At 41.6% G+C, this 18,349-nt stretch overlaps 3 protein-coding genes across 5 annotated transcripts in view; all 3 read left to right on the plus strand.

Moving 5' to 3' along the window:
- gpr17 (G protein-coupled receptor 17) overlaps positions 1-2,683 on the plus strand; it is a 5,935-nt gene extending 3,252 nt beyond the window's left edge. For all 3 annotated transcript variants that reach the window (XM_031872925.1, XM_031872924.1, XM_031872926.1), the window contains one exon: positions 293-2,683. In XM_031872925.1, the coding sequence (XP_031728785.1) occupies positions 301-1,320 (1,020 nt within the window). In that variant the 5' untranslated portion in view covers positions 293-300 and the 3' untranslated portion in view covers positions 1,321-2,683. The remainder of the gene's footprint in view (positions 1-292) is intronic.
- Positions 2,684-3,397: 714 nt separating this feature from the next.
- On the plus strand, positions 3,398-14,691 carry inpp5d (inositol polyphosphate-5-phosphatase D). Its single transcript, XM_031872992.1, has 27 exons — positions 3,398-3,724; positions 4,143-4,206; positions 5,739-5,874; positions 5,978-6,122; positions 6,493-6,633; positions 6,717-6,807; positions 6,895-6,972; positions 7,055-7,132; positions 7,238-7,361; positions 7,620-7,726; positions 8,135-8,237; positions 8,324-8,520; positions 8,605-8,722; positions 8,821-8,917; positions 9,859-9,997; positions 10,324-10,432; positions 10,595-10,683; positions 11,099-11,180; positions 12,037-12,126; positions 12,211-12,321; positions 12,420-12,499; positions 12,585-12,672; positions 12,756-12,902; positions 12,989-13,052; positions 13,143-13,340; positions 13,429-13,859; positions 13,944-14,691. Exons 1-27 carry the CDS (start codon positions 3,585-3,587, stop codon positions 13,982-13,984), a joined length of 3,288 nt encoding a protein of 1,095 aa, XP_031728852.1. The 5' UTR covers positions 3,398-3,584; the 3' UTR covers positions 13,985-14,691.
- A 95-nt stretch (positions 14,692-14,786) lies between these two features.
- On the plus strand, positions 14,787-17,857 carry smx5. Its single transcript, XM_031872994.1, has 5 exons — positions 14,787-15,775; positions 15,992-16,059; positions 16,386-16,416; positions 16,528-16,587; positions 17,352-17,857. Exons 1-5 carry the CDS (start codon positions 15,773-15,775, stop codon positions 17,475-17,477), a joined length of 288 nt encoding a protein of 95 aa, XP_031728854.1. The 5' UTR covers positions 14,787-15,772; the 3' UTR covers positions 17,478-17,857.
- The last annotated feature ends 492 nt before the right edge of the window (positions 17,858-18,349 follow it).

The raw sequence follows: 18,349 nt of genomic DNA on the forward strand, positions 1-18,349 counted from the left end.
TGTGTGTGTGTGTGTGTGTGTGTGTGTGTGTGTGTGTGTGTGTGTGTAGACCGCTGTAGAGTGGACAGCGGTTGGGTTTCCTGTCACTGGGGCAGTTTGCTGTCTGAATACCAACAATGAACAATTTTAGAAATCAAAAGCACGTGTTTAGAAAAGTCATGACTCCAATGGACTGTTTTAGTTGTATCCATCCTGCAAATATACATTAGTTGCTTTATTAATAATCCCAAAGAGTAATTATTCCTGAAATTTCTTTTAGGATACATTTTAAACTATTTGCTTGTCTCCTCAGTCACCAAAATGGAGTCTACTACAATGGAGCTGCCCTCCCTTCTATCCAATCAGTCATCTGAAAGCTGTGCGGCAGTGGATACAACGGTTGAGAACACTCTGTTTGGATGCTTCTACGTCCTGGTTTTCTTCCTGGCGCTGAACGGTAACAGCCTGGCTCTCTGGATCTTCTCTCACCAGCGTGGCGCTTCCTCCCCGGCTAACGTCTTTTTGATTCACCTGGCTGTGGCAGACTTGTCCTATGTGATCATCCTCCCGCTGAGGGCCACCTACCACCTCACTGGGGGCCACTGGCCCTTCGGCGAGGTGCCCTGCAGGCTGGCGGGCTTCTTGTTTTACGTCAACATGTACGCCAGCCTGTACTTCCTGGCCTGCGTGGCAGGCGATCGCTACCTGGCCGTGGTGCACGCTGTGAGGTCGCTGAAGGTCCGGCGTGCCCGCTACGCCCACATCATCAGCTTCTCGCTGTGGGCCCTGGTTACCATCTCCATGGCGCCGCTGCTAATCACCCGCCAGACTGCGGAGGTGGACGGCATGACGGTGTGCTCGCAGCTGTACAGAGAGAAGGCCTCACGCAATGCACTGATCTCCCTCGCTGTGGCCTTCACCCCACCGTTCCTTGCCACCCTGACTTTTTACCTGCTCATCATCCACAGCCTGCACCGGGGCTCCAGGTTAGAGCCAGCCCTAAAGCTGAGGGCCCTGCGCACCATCGGCCTGGTCATGCTCATCTATGTGGTCTGCTTCCTGCCTTATCATGTGAGCAGGGCCACTTTCATCCTGGGCTACAACCACCCCGGCATCTCGTGCCAGACACGCAGAGGCCTGAGCTTGGCCAACCGCCTCACCTCCTCCCTCACCTGCCTGAACGGTGCCATGGACCCGCTGATCTACCTGTTTGGCGCAGAGAAGTTCCGCGGCACTCTGATGCGATTGTTTTGCAAAGATCCGACGGGTGTGTCGGGAGCCACCAGCGGAGAGTTGAAGGGAACACATGAGAGCTCTGTGAGCGCCAAGTCTGAGTTCTGAGGAAGAGAGATTTGAATGCGATCCGGAGCACTGTTTGATAGAGATGCATTTCCAACACAAACGAAAATCGGTTTGTTAATTGACTGTTAATGTGGTTGAAGTGCCACTGTAGCCCCAGTAAACTTGAATTAAAGGCACAGTTCCAGGATCCACCCTACGCCTCATTCACCCTCACAGACTTTAACTGTGTGAGTGCCGGAGAGTGTAAGGACTCCAGACGTCATCTAAGGACTAAGAACAACACTTTGTGAACTCACGTTACCTGGACATGGACATTCCCATGTCCAGTAAGTTTGAGACTCATATTCCAAATGTAACATAATCAATTGAAGATCATTTTGTTTGCACCCTGTTTAAAATCTAAATGGTACTTTTGGCCCAAATCAACATAATTGGAAGTTACTTTCATAAGACAAAAGTCTGGCGACTTACGAAAATGTGCATAAAGTCAACCAGAGAATCTCCCAACGTTAGCCCTTGCTGTCAAAGTCATCAGAGTCTGTGAGACTACAAGGCTCCAGTTATCGTGACCTCGACAAGGAAGTTGTTGTGTCTGCTGTTTCCACAAGCTTTTTGTGTCAAACACCAAATGATAAAATATGTACATAGTCAACTTTTAATAGATATTTCCTGTTACTGTTTTTGTATCCTATGCCAAATGTAATGAATACTTGTTAGCTTGGTGTGGTAACTGCTACCTGCTCAAAAGAATAGGCCCATTCTGTCACTGCAATAATACATTGTTTTTGTATACTTGACATGTGATTGGATTGTTTGACCAATGCCTGCTAAGCTAATGCAATTCCCATTAGCCTCGACTGTGCTTTGCTTTTAGTACTAAATAGTAAATGTCAGCATGCCAACACGACCAGTGCTAAGATGGTGAACATGGTTGACATTATACCTGCCAAACATCAGCATGTTAGCATTGACGTTGTGAGTATGTTAGCATGGTGATGCTCAAAGCACCATTGTGCCTAAGCATGGCATGCTAGCATGACTGTAGACTCTGTGTTGTTTTAATATGAGGTGTATTTTAAAGCCACTTACAAATGTATTTTTGACAGTACCATGTTTATTTTCCTTTTGCTAGACAAATCTTAATTGTACATATATTCTTCATTCACTCTCCTATGCTATGCATTTATTGTTTTGTCCACATTTGTATGATATTGCACTATTGCATGACAAACTATTAATCCCTTTTTTTTTACCATGAGTCAGTTTGGCTTGACGCCATCTGCAGAACAAATGTTTGTGACAGACAGACATGACTAACTCTAAGTAAGTAAGATGTGAGTTATAAGTGTACTTCGCAGCTCCAAGTTGTATTTAATAAATGAGTAAACGTTTGTTTTCACAACCTCTGTGGCTGATGTGATGTGTCTTGTCTACACTGTCGCCGAATATTTCAGGCTTCGACCTTCTCTTTGTGAAACCTATTTCGAGTGCAGGACAGAAACCTCCGAGGCTGCAGTGCCACTGTGTACTTCTCTTTTTGTATCATGTGACCCGTGTTGTGGTTTGCGTGCAGCTCATTTTTCTCCTCTTATTTCTGCAAGACTTCCTGTCCATCACATGAACAGGGCAAGCCACTTTAAAGTTGTATTTCCTGAATGTACACATTTTAGAAAAACCCCTAGCTCTCCTGATTCTTATTGAACGGTTAGGAATCAGACTCAGGTGGGGTCTCCTGGGGTGGATATGAGTGCTTGTTTTATTCTAGGCCAAAGGTGATTTGAGCTTTAAAAATGCATCCGGGAACCAAATTAGGCTTTAAATGTATTTACAAGCACATTTATCAGAAGATTCGTTGACTATTTTTGTTACTTCCCCTTTTCACTTCTTTCAACTTAACAAATGGCTTCACTTTCTTTCTGCGCAGTTCACATTGACAAGCAGGTGCATAGGGAGGGAATGGTTAATCATTAAAGTAGAGTGATAGAGATTTCTACTCAGCAAGCGAAAGTCTGTATTTCCATTTACAGCTCTGCAGATCTGTCATGTAACAGGCAGAGCGGAGGCACCAGGGCCCTCCTCTCTTAACTTCTCAAATGAGGAAGTTCAGAGGCGAGCTAGTAGCTGCTTCCTTTTGCAGCTTTCGGAGGCAGGGGATGAACAAGTGAAAGAAAGGACTTCAAAGTACGCACCATGAAAAGTTGACAATAGCCAGAGAGAATAACTGAGTCTACTTTGGTTTGCTGGAATATAGTTTGAGAGCAGATGCAAAACTCTTGAGCTCTGGCTCTTGGGTGAGGAACAGGATGCCGAGTTATCAGCCTTGGTGCCATGGTACTATAACTCGATCCAATGCTGAGGATCTACTTTCCAAAGCAGCAAGAGATGGAAGCTTCCTTATCCGGGCCAGTGAGTCCATACAGGGAGCATATGCCCTCTGTGTTCTGTAAGTTGCCATTACTTGTCTAACTATTGCGCTGACAAAAAGTGGACAATGATTCTTGTTCCTTGTTCAAAAAACATTCATGATATGTAACATGAGTTGTGTATGATCCTAACTAATGGAAGAAAAACATGACATGGCTGTTATATGGAATGTTTTTGACAACAGGAAAAAAAATAACATCATTTGGACTTTTTTGATACCACATGAGAAAAAGTTAAATGTCTAATAACCCATTGCACTGCAATGCGAGACTAGTTCCTCTTTATTTGGATACTGTGCTACAAAGCAACACCCAACTCATATCATTTTTCAAGAGGGAACCTCCATTTAAAGTGTCACCTGAACTGTTTGCATGCGGAACACATTGACAACACCAGCCAGCATGTTTCTTTACCTATTTGCATTATTTTGACCACAGATACCAGAACTGTGTGTACACATACAGAATCCTGCCAAATGAGGATAAGAAGCTCTCTGTCCAGGTGGGTTGACAGTTTGACACAAGCCAGCATTATTTTGGTCCAAAGACAGATTTATTATTATGGTTGTAGACTTGTTGGTATTAACATCATGAACATAACGGGCCTCTAATATCAGAATTAAATGCTGGTGTGCAGCTATTTTGAAATCTGCACTTAAAATGTGCTGTAGGCTATATTTAGACATATGTTTGTAAGAACGCCATTGGCAGTCAGTCCGTCCTTAACTTTGGTCCAGACTTCAACAACAATAGTCTGCTTCTCTCTAAAGTCGCTTTTTATTTTTCACAAAATAAGCAAATATTTCCGCAGTTAGTGACAGTGTGGGCTCCATGGTAGCTCTGACAGCTTGATGGAGTAGCAGCGGGGGGCGGGCCTTAGAGAAGGGTCAATTGCAATCTTTTTGCTGATTCCCTGACATTTCATCCAGCAACCGTTCAACTTTGTTCCACACATAGCAAGCAACTTTGCATGTAAATTACTTCTAATCACTGCCTATACCCAGACTTGATGTCAAGGCTAAAACACGACTCAATCTGGTCTGTCAGTGAAAGTCTGATACTGGCACTGGTTTATTACCAAAAACTAATAACATTCATCAGCCTCAGCTTTAGGCCTACTTTTTGTTTAGTGAAACGTTAGCATGCTAATACACTAAATTAAACTGGTAAACAGTATACTTTCTCAGCATCAGTTAATAGTTAATGTCCAAAACGTCCTGTAAGAGGATACAATAGCAAGTCTGTCACGCTTTAAAATGTCTACTTTAAAAGTGGTTAGTGACTCGTGAAGAGTGACTCTAGATGCATGAAGACTTTCGGCTGTCACAGAAACTAGTGAAAACTACTTTTGCTAGTATTGTATTAGCTTGATATCTGTCTGTTACCATTGTCATAGAACTTTAGTTGTAATAGAACAAGAATGATTATTATTACATTCACCTGTAGGAAGTGAAAGTACTTGGTGCTTGTGAGTTAATTTAGGCAAATGTACTTGAGTATTATCAGCATAGAACTAAAGCTAGAGAAAGTGGAATCATATGGGAACATGCACATTTACCATTAAAAAGGAGCTATGTTTTTTGATGCAGAATATCAGTTACTCTTCCTTGGGACAACACACAACCTATAAACATGACAGCATAGAAGACACTTACACAAAATCAAACAAAAATAACGCTGTTAGTATGGAGTACCAGCATTCTAACCAGTTATAAATAAGATAATGAGAATAAACTAAATAAAGGGACTACAATGTGAAAAACCAGTTACATCTTTTGAAAAAGCACTATACAGCTGCTGAGGGAACTTAGCTGATGACATGAAGGCTCTAGGTTGCTGGAGGAAACCACAGATGTGCAAGTAGACATATCTGACATCACATGGGAAGTAGAACCGAAAGATTATGTCACTGGTTTATCAAAAAAAAAAAAAAAAAGATACCAAAGTCTTCCAGAAAAACAATAGCACCACATGACATTTCAGTTCTGCTGAGGTTAGAGGATAATTACATGTCTGCTGTGATCTGCTCTTCAGGCATCTGAAGGAGTGCCTATCAGGTTCTTCTCTATGCTGCCTGAGCTGGTGGAGGCGTATTACAGTCCCAACATGGGTCTGATCACACATCTGCAGTACCCTGTCCAGAGGGAGGAGGAGATGGACGAAGAGCCAGGTCAAACAACTTCACTTAATCTGAACAGTGGCAGTAATGCAATGAGCCTGTGGAAGATTTTAAATTCTTAAACAGCCCCATACTGTACCTCTCTGTCCTGCAGAATCCAATAATCTTCCACCGCAGCTCCCACCCAGGAACTTCTTGGCCAATGATGTGAAAGACAGTGACCCCAAGTCTTCTGAGCAGGCCTGCAATTCCTTATCAGACACCTACCTGATGAGACTGCAGCATATGGACTTGTCCATGTATGGTCATATTTGCAGAATTTGCACTTATGCGCCTCAGCCAGAGAATTCACTTTGCAAAGTTTCTGTTAATATGTCGGCAGTGTACAGTGTGTACAACGCGTTGAGTTCTACGATTCTGGGCAGTGATTTGACACTGTGATGTGACTGAACTGGTATGTGAATAGAGTGCTGCAGGGATGACGTATTTTTGTAGGCTCAACCCTAGAAGTTAGCATCGTACTCGAACCAAAGACTAATTACAAAAAAAACATTGACTCCTAGACGAGGGAATTGGAACCGCAAGAATTTAAATTTCCATGTTTTAAGATTCATCCCTGCAGTACTGCATAATGAGATGGTGGCGTTAAAAGTGTTCCCATGTTTGCAGAATACCAGAGGAGCATCAAATGGCTCTACAAGATTACTTCAGGACCTCAATCAGCTTGGATGCTGAACAAGTACAGTATGGTTACCCTAACCTCCCCGGGCTAAAGAAGCTAACAATGGCGATCTGCAAGAATCTAAACAGGTATACATTAAAAAGAATATGTTTTATAGATTGCAATGTAAAGGGCCGATTTAACCATGCTCTGCCCTTTTTTTGTGAGACAGCGAAATCTCCCGCATCCTGCCAGTTCTGGAGGTCTTCCATCGAGCGTTGGACCAGCAGCTCTCCCCAGGATTTGGACAGTTTCCAAAACAAGTGGGTGGCTCCTTTGTTCCTTTGCAGCATTATCAACTAACACAAAAAAAAAACCTTATCATAATGTATTTTTTGCTTGAATTTCAGAATTCTAGCGATTCAGGTCAATCTGTATCCTTTAAACTTGAGCGACTGACAAAACTGCTCTACTCTATAGAAGACAAGGTAACATGGCTCATTTTACTGACTGACTGTAAACAATCTTGGTTGTCTTTGGTCCCTCACTTCTCTATTTCTTTTTTTTCAGGCTAAAATGTCTTTGTTTGAGTCTGTTGGCTATGAAGGAGGTCACAGGAATTCTGTCATACCTCTCGTCACGTTTGAGGTGCTTCTCAAAATGAGTTAATATATAACACCGCAGTAAAACTACATTATGTAAAATGTCTGGAGGTTTGTGGTTTATTTGACCCGTTCCTGGTTTCACTTGCAGGTCAAGCAAGAATCTCTGGCTATTCCCACGAAGATGTTCCTGAAGGTGGATGTTGAAAGTGGGAAGCTCTTTCTCAAGAAGTCGAAAGATGGACCTGAAGACAAATTCTTTGTGCACAACAAAAGTAAGAAATCACACCGCTCTCTAACCATGCAAGCAATGTGGCTCTAGCGATGGTTAGTCTGTCCAACGCTTCGATCCAGACTGAAATAATTATTGGATGGATGATCATGGAATTTGGTTCATGGTCAATCAGGGTCCCCAGAGGATAATCCTTCTGACTTTGGGGATCCCCTGACTTTTCTTTTAGCATGTAGTTCAACAACTGCTGTAAACCATCAATGCGGCTCATTTTAATCAGAGTACTGTGGTCATTTTTCAGTCCTGCAGTTGGTGAAATCCCAGCGAATGCACACCAAACTTGTCATCGTGGCGGAGTCAGAGAAAGAGAAGATTTTGCGAAAAGAGTTTACGTTTGATGACACCAAGGTGAAAAAACATCATAATTTGGCTTGGTCCTGATTTACCTTGAGGCCCCTGGAAACGTGTTTTTAAATAAAGTATTTAGCTATAACATTAAGCATTGATTGATCAAATTGAAGTGACACTGGGATGGCGACATTAGCATGGGTTTCATGAGCATCAAATCCACACCCGTCAGCACAAGTGTAGCAAAAATCAGATTTAGCACTAAAACAGTAGTCTTATGTGAAATAAGCAAAACTGTTCGAACAGAAAATAGTGTGTTCATGTCGGAGCCTGTTGCTGATAGAAAGAGGCTGATAGAGAAAATACTATTTCAGGGGCTTTAAGTTTTCAGTCACCTGAAATTCATGAGGAATGATGTTTAAATGCGTTCGTTAACAGAAATCATCTCTTTTAAATGTGTCCCACCAGAAAAGAGAGGGCTTTTGCCAACTTCTTCAACAAATGAAGAACAAACACTCTGAAAAGCCTGAACCAGACATGATCACAGTGTTTGTTGGCACTTGGAATATGGGTACCAAATTTAACATCTTAACTGAATTTTAAATTCATGTCTTACAATGTAACCGCAAAGTAAAATATTTCTTCACAAACCCCCAGGAAATGCTGGTCCTCCCCACAGCATCGACACCTGGTTTCAGTGTAAAGGCCAAGGAAAGACTCAAGACGATTCGGCGGATCACATCCCGCATGATTTTTATGTCATTGGGACTCAGGAGGACCCTTTGGGTGAGAGGGAGTGGGCAGACACAGTGAAAGGTGTCCTGAGGAAAATCACAAACATCAGCTTTAAACAAGTGAGTGACCGGGGCAAAGTAGCAAAGCTCCAACTGAGTGCAGGTGCGGAGCACTGATTCATCACATCATCTTCTGACACCCAGGTGGCGATCCACACCCTGTGGAACATCCGGATCGTGGTCCTGGCAAAGCCTGAGCACGAAAACAGGATCTCCCACGTGTTTTCGGACAGTGTGAAGACGGGGATCGCCAACACTCTGGGTAAGCTGTTTCACTTCTCTGCAAGCCATTCGGTGACGTGTCATGAAAGTTCATTGAGCAATTACCCATCAGCACTCACTGTGATGTTTGTTTTGTAGGAAACAAGGGAGCAGTGGGAGTGTCCTTCATGTTCAACGGTACGTCCTTTGGCTTTGTCAACAGTCACCTGACCTCTGGAAGTGAGAAGAAGCTCAGGTGAGCAACAGATTACACTTTTAACAAAGTCAGACAGTTTAAATTAATTAGTGACTTTGTATATGGATAAAACCAAGGTTGAAATTTCAAGTAGGTTTTAACTTTTACAGTTTCAGTTTGATTAACTCTCTAAAATCTCTAAACATTATCCGCTGACTGTCGAGCTGCCACATTCTAGACGAGAGAAGAGAGGAGCTGATAAAAAATACGATACCTGGGTCCCCATCATTTACACATCGTATACAATAAGCTTTAGTAGCAGCTGCAGGTTCTTTTTGGACTTCTTTGCACAAGGTTTTTGCCTCTCAAGTGCCAAACATATTCAACTATTTTTAATTAAATAGTTGAAATGGATTTTAAAAAGAAAATAGCTCTATATTTTCCTTTAATTACCGTCTACAATTCTTTTTTATCTTTCACAAGGTCATTATATTTTTATTCTTGTGTGATAACATTTTACTAGATTTTGCTTTGTGGCACCATACCCCTGCTTCCACTGCATGTTTTATTGGGGAATCATTTAATCTTTATTTCAATTTACAATGTTAATAGTCTTCAAAAACTAAAAAAGATAAAGATCAGTAGATAAGACAAGATAAGGCAGTCTGTGTTCTTTCTTGTAAATATTAAAATACAACATTATCAACCAAGTAAATAGGATTTAATATAGTGTAAGTACATTCATAATACAGTACTCTAAATATAATTTCGCATTTATGTTTGACTATCATTATTATGTAAATCACAAACAATTTCTTCATAATGCCTATTTTTGCTTGATTAATACGAATGTATATAAATGCAGGAAATAGTGTTCATTTGTTTTTATTTGTAATTTTTATTTCTATTTATGAATCTGATTTTTGTTGTTGTTAAAGAACCTCTGACTTCATTGTGTCATACTTTTGATGTCCTTGCAATAACATTGGCTTTATTTGCAGACGCAATCAAAACTACACCAACATCCTGAGATTCCTGAATCTGGGAGACAAGAAGCTCAATCCATTTGACATCACACATCGGTTCACCCACCTCTTCTGGCTTGGTGATTTGAACTACCGCATTGAATTCCCATCTACAGTAAGTCGTTGTTCAATGCAGTTTGCTGCACGGAAGTGACACAAAAATTATGTAATATGACAGCATACTCTATGTACTTGTCTTGGAACCAAATTAATTGAGTTTCTATTGTTGGAAATCCTCCTATTAACAACATGCAGATTCACAAATATGTGACCTGTTTCATCTTTTTATGTAGCACATTTCATGTTTTGTCATGATCCAGCAGTGCTTTACTTCAGTGAATGTTGCATAAATGAGCATGCTGGTTGTCAGGTGTCTGAGCTCTCAGCTGCTAACACTTCAAGGCAGGATAAGTCATTACTTTGCACTGTTTCCCTTCACAGGAAGCTGAGTACATTGTGACAAAGATCAAACAGCAGCAGTACCAGGAACTCCTCAGTAAAGACCAGCTTAATATGGAGAGGAATGACGGAAAGGTCTTCTTACATTTCGGTGAGCCTTGGACACATGGAGAATATTGATCAATATAGACATGCAGTGAAGTGTCTGTAACTTAGCTTATGTTGTATGGGATCAACTCTCTATTCATTCGTTGTCAGAAGACATTTAAAATACAAGCACGTGTTTTTAACAATGATTTTATTTGGATTGCAGACGAAGAGGAAATCACGTTTGCGCCCACGTATCGCTTTGAAAGAGATACGCGAGATAAGTATGCCTACACAAAGGCCAAAGCCACGGGGGTAAGCTTATGTTTAGTCGGATGTCTTTTCCCTGTATGGCTCCTGTCATGCTCCATAGTGCAGAAACACATTAAAGGCAACTACGGCATTGAACACAACTCTAAGCTGACACAGAACATGCTTTTCGCTTTAAGTCATCTAGATCAAAAAGTCCATGTGAACATATGTTGTAGCTCATAGAAAATGTATGATACAACTCATCTACAGGCTCCAGGATCCATTTAACAACTGTCCCTTTTAGACTTATGGAACCTTGGGAATTTTGATGTCCTGAATTGATTCATGCCGGAAATAATGTTTGATCATGTTTCAACCTCCCAGCTGCTTTTTAATGCTTAAACTGCTGCTTTAAAGCCTGATACCTGAAACTGTCATATTCACTATTTATAAATGTGTGATAACTTTAATTCTACAGACAAAATACAATTTGCCCTCATGGTGCGATCGTGTCCTGCGGAAGTCATACCCTCTGGTTCATGTTGTCTGCCAAGCATATGGTGAGGTCAAAATGAGCATTTTTTTTGTAGTGCTTTATTTTACGGGGTCTATAATCTATGAATAATTTCCTATGATTTCCTCGCGCAAGGGTTCTAGAACTGTGTCATTTGGAAAATAGAAGAAAATGATTCCAAATAACTATCTTTTAGTTAGTGCGCAGCAGGTGAACATTCTCCAGGCCGATAGCTTATTGCAGATATATTGGGGCTCTGGAAGACATATTGGTCGTACATATGTACATAGTGAAAGCATTAGAACACCTCACACATCTTGGTCCCAATTCTTAAAACGCTCAATAATCAATATTGGTACATCCAGTATTTGAAAAAGGCAATGAAAAAAATATGACATCTGTCTACAGATAAACATTTGTCTACAGATGCATACAATTCAACAAATATGATCTTTATTTATTAATAATAAGACATTTATATTTACTCAGGTTTGAATATGGCTGTTTTTTAAGGAAACTTACAAGGAAATTATGTCAAAATTATTTGGAAAATATAGACCTGTGAAGTGTTACCATGTGTATGTTTTTTAGGGGTCACTCGACCGATTTTACACATGAGGATCAGTTTACTTGTCATGAGAAAACATGTGAAAACATTTGTATGATGTTGTGCAGCTCTAAAGAGAACTTTCTAAAGGGATGTGGAGTTTGATAGGTGTGGGCCTTTAACAGGCAGGGAGGGTCTGACAAAAGACAAGCCACACTAGAGACTGCAAGTCAATTTATATCAGAGTCCGCTGCATGTCTTGTTTAGTATGTCTCTTTAGACCTAAGTGATTTTGTTAGGCAAAATTGCTGGAGTGCCGCTTTAATGATATTTAATGAGACTTTCCAACTCACAGGGTGCACCAATGACATCATGACAAGTGACCACTCACCGTTATTTGCCTCATTTGAAGTCGGAGTAGCCTCACAGTTTGTCTCCAAGCAAGGTATGATCTCCATCTCTGACCCTATGCAGATGACTCTATGTTATCTACTCCAAAACAACAGGTCTTTTTTTTGTCCTTTTTCAGACCCAAACAGTGCACCTCAAGGCGGAATACAGATCATGAATTGTGTGGCCACCTTGTTGACAAAATCAAAGACCAAGTTCTTCATCGAATACCATTCCAGCTGCTTGGAGAGTATGTTTCGTCTCATATGACTCTCCGCGTCTCATTAGATTCTGGTTTTAAAATGGGCTGAGATGATCAAAATGAATGTCTCTCCAAAATGCCTACAGAAACTGTCAAGACGTTAGAGGGAGAAAACACGGAGCACTCGAACGGGTCCATAAAAGTTTGGTTTGGCAACCAAGTCGAGGTAAAAGGAGGGAGGGAGCTTTCAGTGTGGAAGATGACTTGTTCCGGTAGGTCACGATGGTGTGTTGTCTCTCTTGTCCTCTCAGCTCACCCCCATCATCTCTGACCCAGAGTACTTGCTGGACCAGCACATCCTCATCTGTGTGAAGTCGACAGACTGCGACGAGTCATACGGTAATGAACTCAAACACGGTGATGCAATGCAGATGCGTTGAGCTGAGCGGTATTAACAGTCGGCTGGTGTCTTATCTCCAAAGGGGGGGGTTGTGTTGCGCTGCGAGCTGCCCAGTTCAACTACACTGAGTTTCAGGTCACACTGACTCACCACGGAGAAAAGACGGGCACTTTGACAGGCGGCATCCAGTTACGCACCTCGGAGGGCACTCCCACCGAGAAGTTATACGGTGAGCCTTGAAAACAGCTCAGGACTTACCTATTAAATGCTTTCTACTACAGTTCTTGTAGCATCAATGTTTCCCTCTGCTTTCAGATTTCATTAAAATTGAAAAGGATGACACTGTCTCCTCAAAAGGCAAAGGCGGCGACACAAACAAGTAAGGCTTTTTTTCCCCGCTTGGTGGTTACCTCTCAAAATATCTCAAACATGACATCCATGAGATATTTTTCTGTCTTCTTGTTGACAGGTTTTCCGTCACCCAAACACATGATATTTCCAACCCCAATTACATTGCAATGGCCCATAGAAGTGGGAATGTGGTAGATAAAGGTTGGAGTTACAGCATGCCACCAAAACACCTATCAATCGCCGGACAAGGGAGCAAAGATGCCAAGAAGGGCGGTTATGACGTGAGCGGTGCACGCAGTCCCACAGGAAAGCCCACGTAAGAGCCTTTTTCTGGTACAGAAACTCTGTGTTCAATCAAAAATAGCTGATATGATTCAGCTGACAGTGAAACTGACTTTTCCTAGGGGTGAGGATGAAAAGGTGTCAGAGATGTTCGACAATCCATTATACGGTGCGATGGGAAAATCACGGTGCAAGGACCAAGACCACCAGCAGAAGGACCACCTCGCGCCTCCAGATCCCTACTTTTCAACCTCCAAACTGGCAGACGGAGACCCTGATCGCCCCCCGCTGCTCACCCCGCGCAACCGCTCCTTCACCTGCTCTGAGGCCAAACCTCCGACCTCCATCACCTCGCGTGCTTTAGCGCCCAAGAAACCAGTGGTGCCGTCGCGTTCGGAAGGAGGGATGGCGCTCAGCCGGCCTCCTTTGCCTTCCAAGTCCCGGCCGGGCATGCCGGAGCCCCAGAACCAAAGAGACTACAGAGAGAGCTCCGAACTCCCCAGCAAACACAGACCGCCAGCAAGACCTGGCCAGCCACAGCCCCCCAAAGACAGTAGGGAACGCTCTTTTTCACCTATGGCAATTCGTTTTTAAATTTAATATAATACATATGATTGTGCTCTTTGTTTTTCTGCAGTGCATCCTGAAGTGCCAAAGATGGGGCGTTCTGTGAAGTGAGACCAGGCTGCAGCGACTGTGCAGCTACCTGCTCTGGGTTGTTGAAAACATTAAATTAAAAGTAAAGGCTTCATCCAGTCACTCCACCCGCTATATGTATCACCTATGAGTGACTAATAAAGAAATAGCTCTACATTTTGGGGAAAGTGCCAATTCACTTGCTTGCTGAGAGTTCAACAAGAAGAGCGATACCACTTTCACATCTGTGTGAAATGTGACACCACAGCTGGTTAGCGTAGCTTAGCATACAGTCCGGAAACAGGGGAGCATGGCTCTGTGTGCAACGGGCATGTTTGACGCTGTTTACCAGAGCAGGGTTAGCAGTTTCCCTCTGTTTTTAGTCTTGAGTCTTAAGCTAAGCTAGCTGTCTACTGGCTATTGTTTCATATTCTGTGTACTAACCTGAGCCTGACATTGATCTTCTCATCCAATTCTTGGCAAGAACGCAAAACGGTGTGTTTTCCAAAGTGTGAAACTTTTCCTTTAAAGTGATATAAACATTAGCGAAACATTTTCAGACTTCCTTTCTGCTAAACTCGCATTAACAAGTAGGTTTGGAATTAAACCCAATTAAATAACTTTTACATATCATGTGGAGTTTTACACTATACAGCAGCTAACGAATGTGTACCGCACAGTATTATCCTCCACAGACATTAACATGTTTGCCATGAAGATGTACAATAAATGCTCGGATGAATAAAAAACAGCAGCTTGATTTTGTAATTTTAGATCATTATCACAATCTCGTCACAACAAAGTCTGCAGCAGAGACCTGTTAGTTCTGCAACACACACATTATTTGCTTCCATCTGCTGTTGCCTAAAAGAACTGCATGCAGAGTGAGAATCCAAACTAGTTCAAATATTTAAAGCATAGAGGACATCCTACTTGATGGTATTCAAAATATATCTGGCCATCAACGCCTACATTTGTTTTCATCTCATGTTGTTCAATCAGAGGTGTGTAAATGTGAGCATTCACAGATTACATAACGGTTGTTCATGTGCCTGAGCAAGAAGACCTCCAAAAGAGAATTTCCTACATGCTATTTCTTGAATTTTCACTTTTTTTCCTTTAAGTTGAATCAAATTACTATGACTATTAGATATATTTTGCATTCTTAGTCCAATCATTACACCTCCAAACAACTAAGGGGGTTATGCTGGGCACAGTTGAATCATTTAGTTTAGTGGTTCCCAATTTGGGAGTTGGGACCCTCCAAGGGGTCAGTAAAAATATACATTTCAGGGATTGTGAAACGAAAAGAGGACATTTGCATTTGCTACATAAAAATGTCATTTTTTTCTTTTTACAGACATTTTTTACAGCATTACTGTTTGTCTCGAGAATTACTGGAACATTCCACCTCTTAAGACCTATACAACACACTGAGTTACTTTGTGGTCTGAGTTATAGATCCTGTTTTAGATCCTGTGTCTCAGGACCCATCAAGAAACTTGCTGAAAAGCCCAGCAAGTGTCTACATGTGTAGTACGAGCAGACCTGATAAACACTTAAGATTATTCCACTGATTCACTGAGACACTATGATCCATGTTTTTTACTTCACGGCGATGCTATAACGCTTTATGGTCCCATCGTTCGCGTAACAAACCATAATGAACCTCTCTCAGGGTCCACAGTTCAATGTGTTTTCACACTCGTTAACACTGAGCGCACCTCTGGCGCCCTGGTGTGGTATTGGTCAGTAGTTGCACCACGATCCGTCGCAGCAATAACACGTCATCAATATTAGACGCACGACCGTAAGAAACCAGCAGCAATAATGGTAAGAACTCAATTTTCAAGATCTGAATTTGTTTTCAGTTAACATTAAATGACTTATTTGAAGAGTCAGTGAGGCGTTCAAGTACTCACAGCTCAGTATACATCCTCATGCGGTTTAGTTTGCTGGCTGTCTGCAAACCGGTATCGTGCTCGACATTTAGCCCGATGCTAACATTAACGTTGTCATGTCGTGTGTTTTTTGTTTTGTTTTTTTTAGCTTTTCTACTCGTTTTTCAAGTCGCTGGTGGGGAAGGATGTGGTGGTGGAGCTCAAAAACGACTTGAGGTTAGTATTTGTCGGGTAACTTTTTAACACTATTTGATTTAGCCGCCATTATTTCACGTTAGCTACAGTCACAAGAATGGTTCGCTCAAAAATGCACGCTTTGGATTAATGTTGTGTGAGGAGAGTACAAAATAATCGAAACATCATTCAGTTAAATGCAGTGGAGTTGTTATGCATTGTAATATATTATAGTACAAGGTGGTATTGTTATTTTGTCCACCACCTGCATGTTGAGACCAGTGATTCGTTCACCTCCACTTTGTTAACATACATGTCTGATGTAAAGATGCCTGCAGTCATTTTAATACTGACTTCTCTCTCTTCAGCATCTGCGGAACGCTTCATTCTGTTGACCAGGTTAGAAATCACGATTAATTTCCCTCACTTTGAATCAAAGCCTTTCAGCTGTTACATTTACTATCTGACTGCCCACTAATGACTTCTGATCTTTTCATGTGTTTTTTTCAGTACCTGAACATTAAGCTCACAGACATCAGTGTCACTGATCCAGAGAAATATCCACACATGGTGAGTCTTGGTTGTCTGGCACCTCATCATCCAGTGTCACTTCTTCTTTTAGGACACGTCTATATAAACCCTGAATGTTCTGTTTCAGACCTAGAATACCCCGGCCCCGTTTAACAGCTCGCCAAAAAAACAAACGTAACATTGTTTAATTGCCTTGAGGCTTCGTGACATTTGTGAGAATTTCTTTTAAACACGATTTTAAAGAGAGGACGTTTCAGAAGTCTGAAGAGAATCCTCTGTTTGGGGTCTCAGAGCCCTCAGCTGTAAAACACTGCTACGGACAAAGGATTTTCTTAAATCCCAAATACATGTACGTACACACTCACACGTGTATGTGTGTGATGCGAGTCCTCAAAAAAGGGCATGCGAGGATCCAGTGGAAGTTTTCAGACTTGCATGTAGCTCCTTTTATGTATGGAATATGTAATCCATGCAAAAGAAATGTATATATTACAATATATGTTGCAAGCTGAGTTTGTGGCAACAACAAGTGTCAGCACTTGTTTTAATTAGTGCTGGGCAAGTTAACGCATTAATTAATTAACGCCGACAATTATTTTATCGCACGTTAACGCAGTTTATATTTTTATTATTAAGCGGACATTTTTAACACCAGAACCAGGGGGGGGGAGATGATTGAAAACACATCGCTATGCAACATCTAATAGAATATAATTCGGACAGATTCTGCATCTGTGTCCTCTGCCGCTCTGAATGATGATTTCTCTTGAAACTCCACATTGTCTTATTTCAATTTTCCCCAGCTGTCCGTGAAAAACTGTTTCATCCGTGGATCGGTGGTCCGGTACGTTCAGCTGCCCGCGGATGAGGTGGACACTCAGCTCCTGCAGGACGCTGCGCGAAAAGAAGCGATGCAGCAGAAGCAGTGATTGACCTGAAGGACGGGGGGGGGGGGGGGATTTTTGTGACCGTGAATTATGATATAGTTTTTAGTTACATTCAGGATGATACGGTTTGTGCAGCTCTTGTGATTTAAGCGGTGTTGGTCATGTTCCTGTGCTTTCACAGGGAACTCCATTGCATTCCTTAATTATGGGAAAGCCGTCTGGAAGGCTTCATTTGAGACTGCCCTTTTTATTTAGTATGAAAGAAATAGAACTAAATTACATTTTTTGAGCCCGGTTGTAGTGTTTGTCTGTTGTAGTGTTTCTGTTGCGTAAAACAAGCGCTGTTGCTTACCTTTAAAAAAAAAAAAAAAAATTTTTTTTTTTTTTTATGCCACTTCAAAATAAAAACGCTATTTTATTTACATGTTGATCATGTTATTTATAGGGATGTTTTTTAGTTTTTAAATTATTTGAGAAACTGTAAAAAAAAAGCTTCATTGCCACAAACTGTGATCACGGAAGGAAGTTATTTTATAAACTGTTTTTATGGGAAATCAAAATCCCACGGCCTCAATGTGCTGTAATTATCCAAATCCGAAAAACTGAGCGTGAAGGCGTGTCATAAAGCGTCCTCTGGTCCATTAATACAACCACTGGTTCAATCCTGCAAATCGCTATAAGCACAACTATTGTGTCGTCTTCTCAACTGTTGTACTTCATCCCACCTTTCTGCTCTATGTTGGAGAAATTACAGTTTCCCACCTGGATCACTTACAGCGAGACGTTTTAACTTTTGAAAGAAGAAATAATGTTCCTCAGCGTACAAACCAAAAGTCAAAATCATCGGCAACATTCCTGCTCAGTTCAATAGACGGCCTCACTTGGTCTGGTCTGACCAGTGGATAGTGTCAGCA

Source organism: Anarrhichthys ocellatus, unplaced genomic scaffold (assembly GCF_004355925.1).
Source record: "Anarrhichthys ocellatus isolate YVR2014 unplaced genomic scaffold, GSC_Weel_1.0 scaffold67, whole genome shotgun sequence".
In the NCBI taxonomy this organism is placed as follows: domain Eukaryota; kingdom Metazoa; phylum Chordata; class Actinopteri; order Perciformes; family Anarhichadidae; genus Anarrhichthys; species Anarrhichthys ocellatus.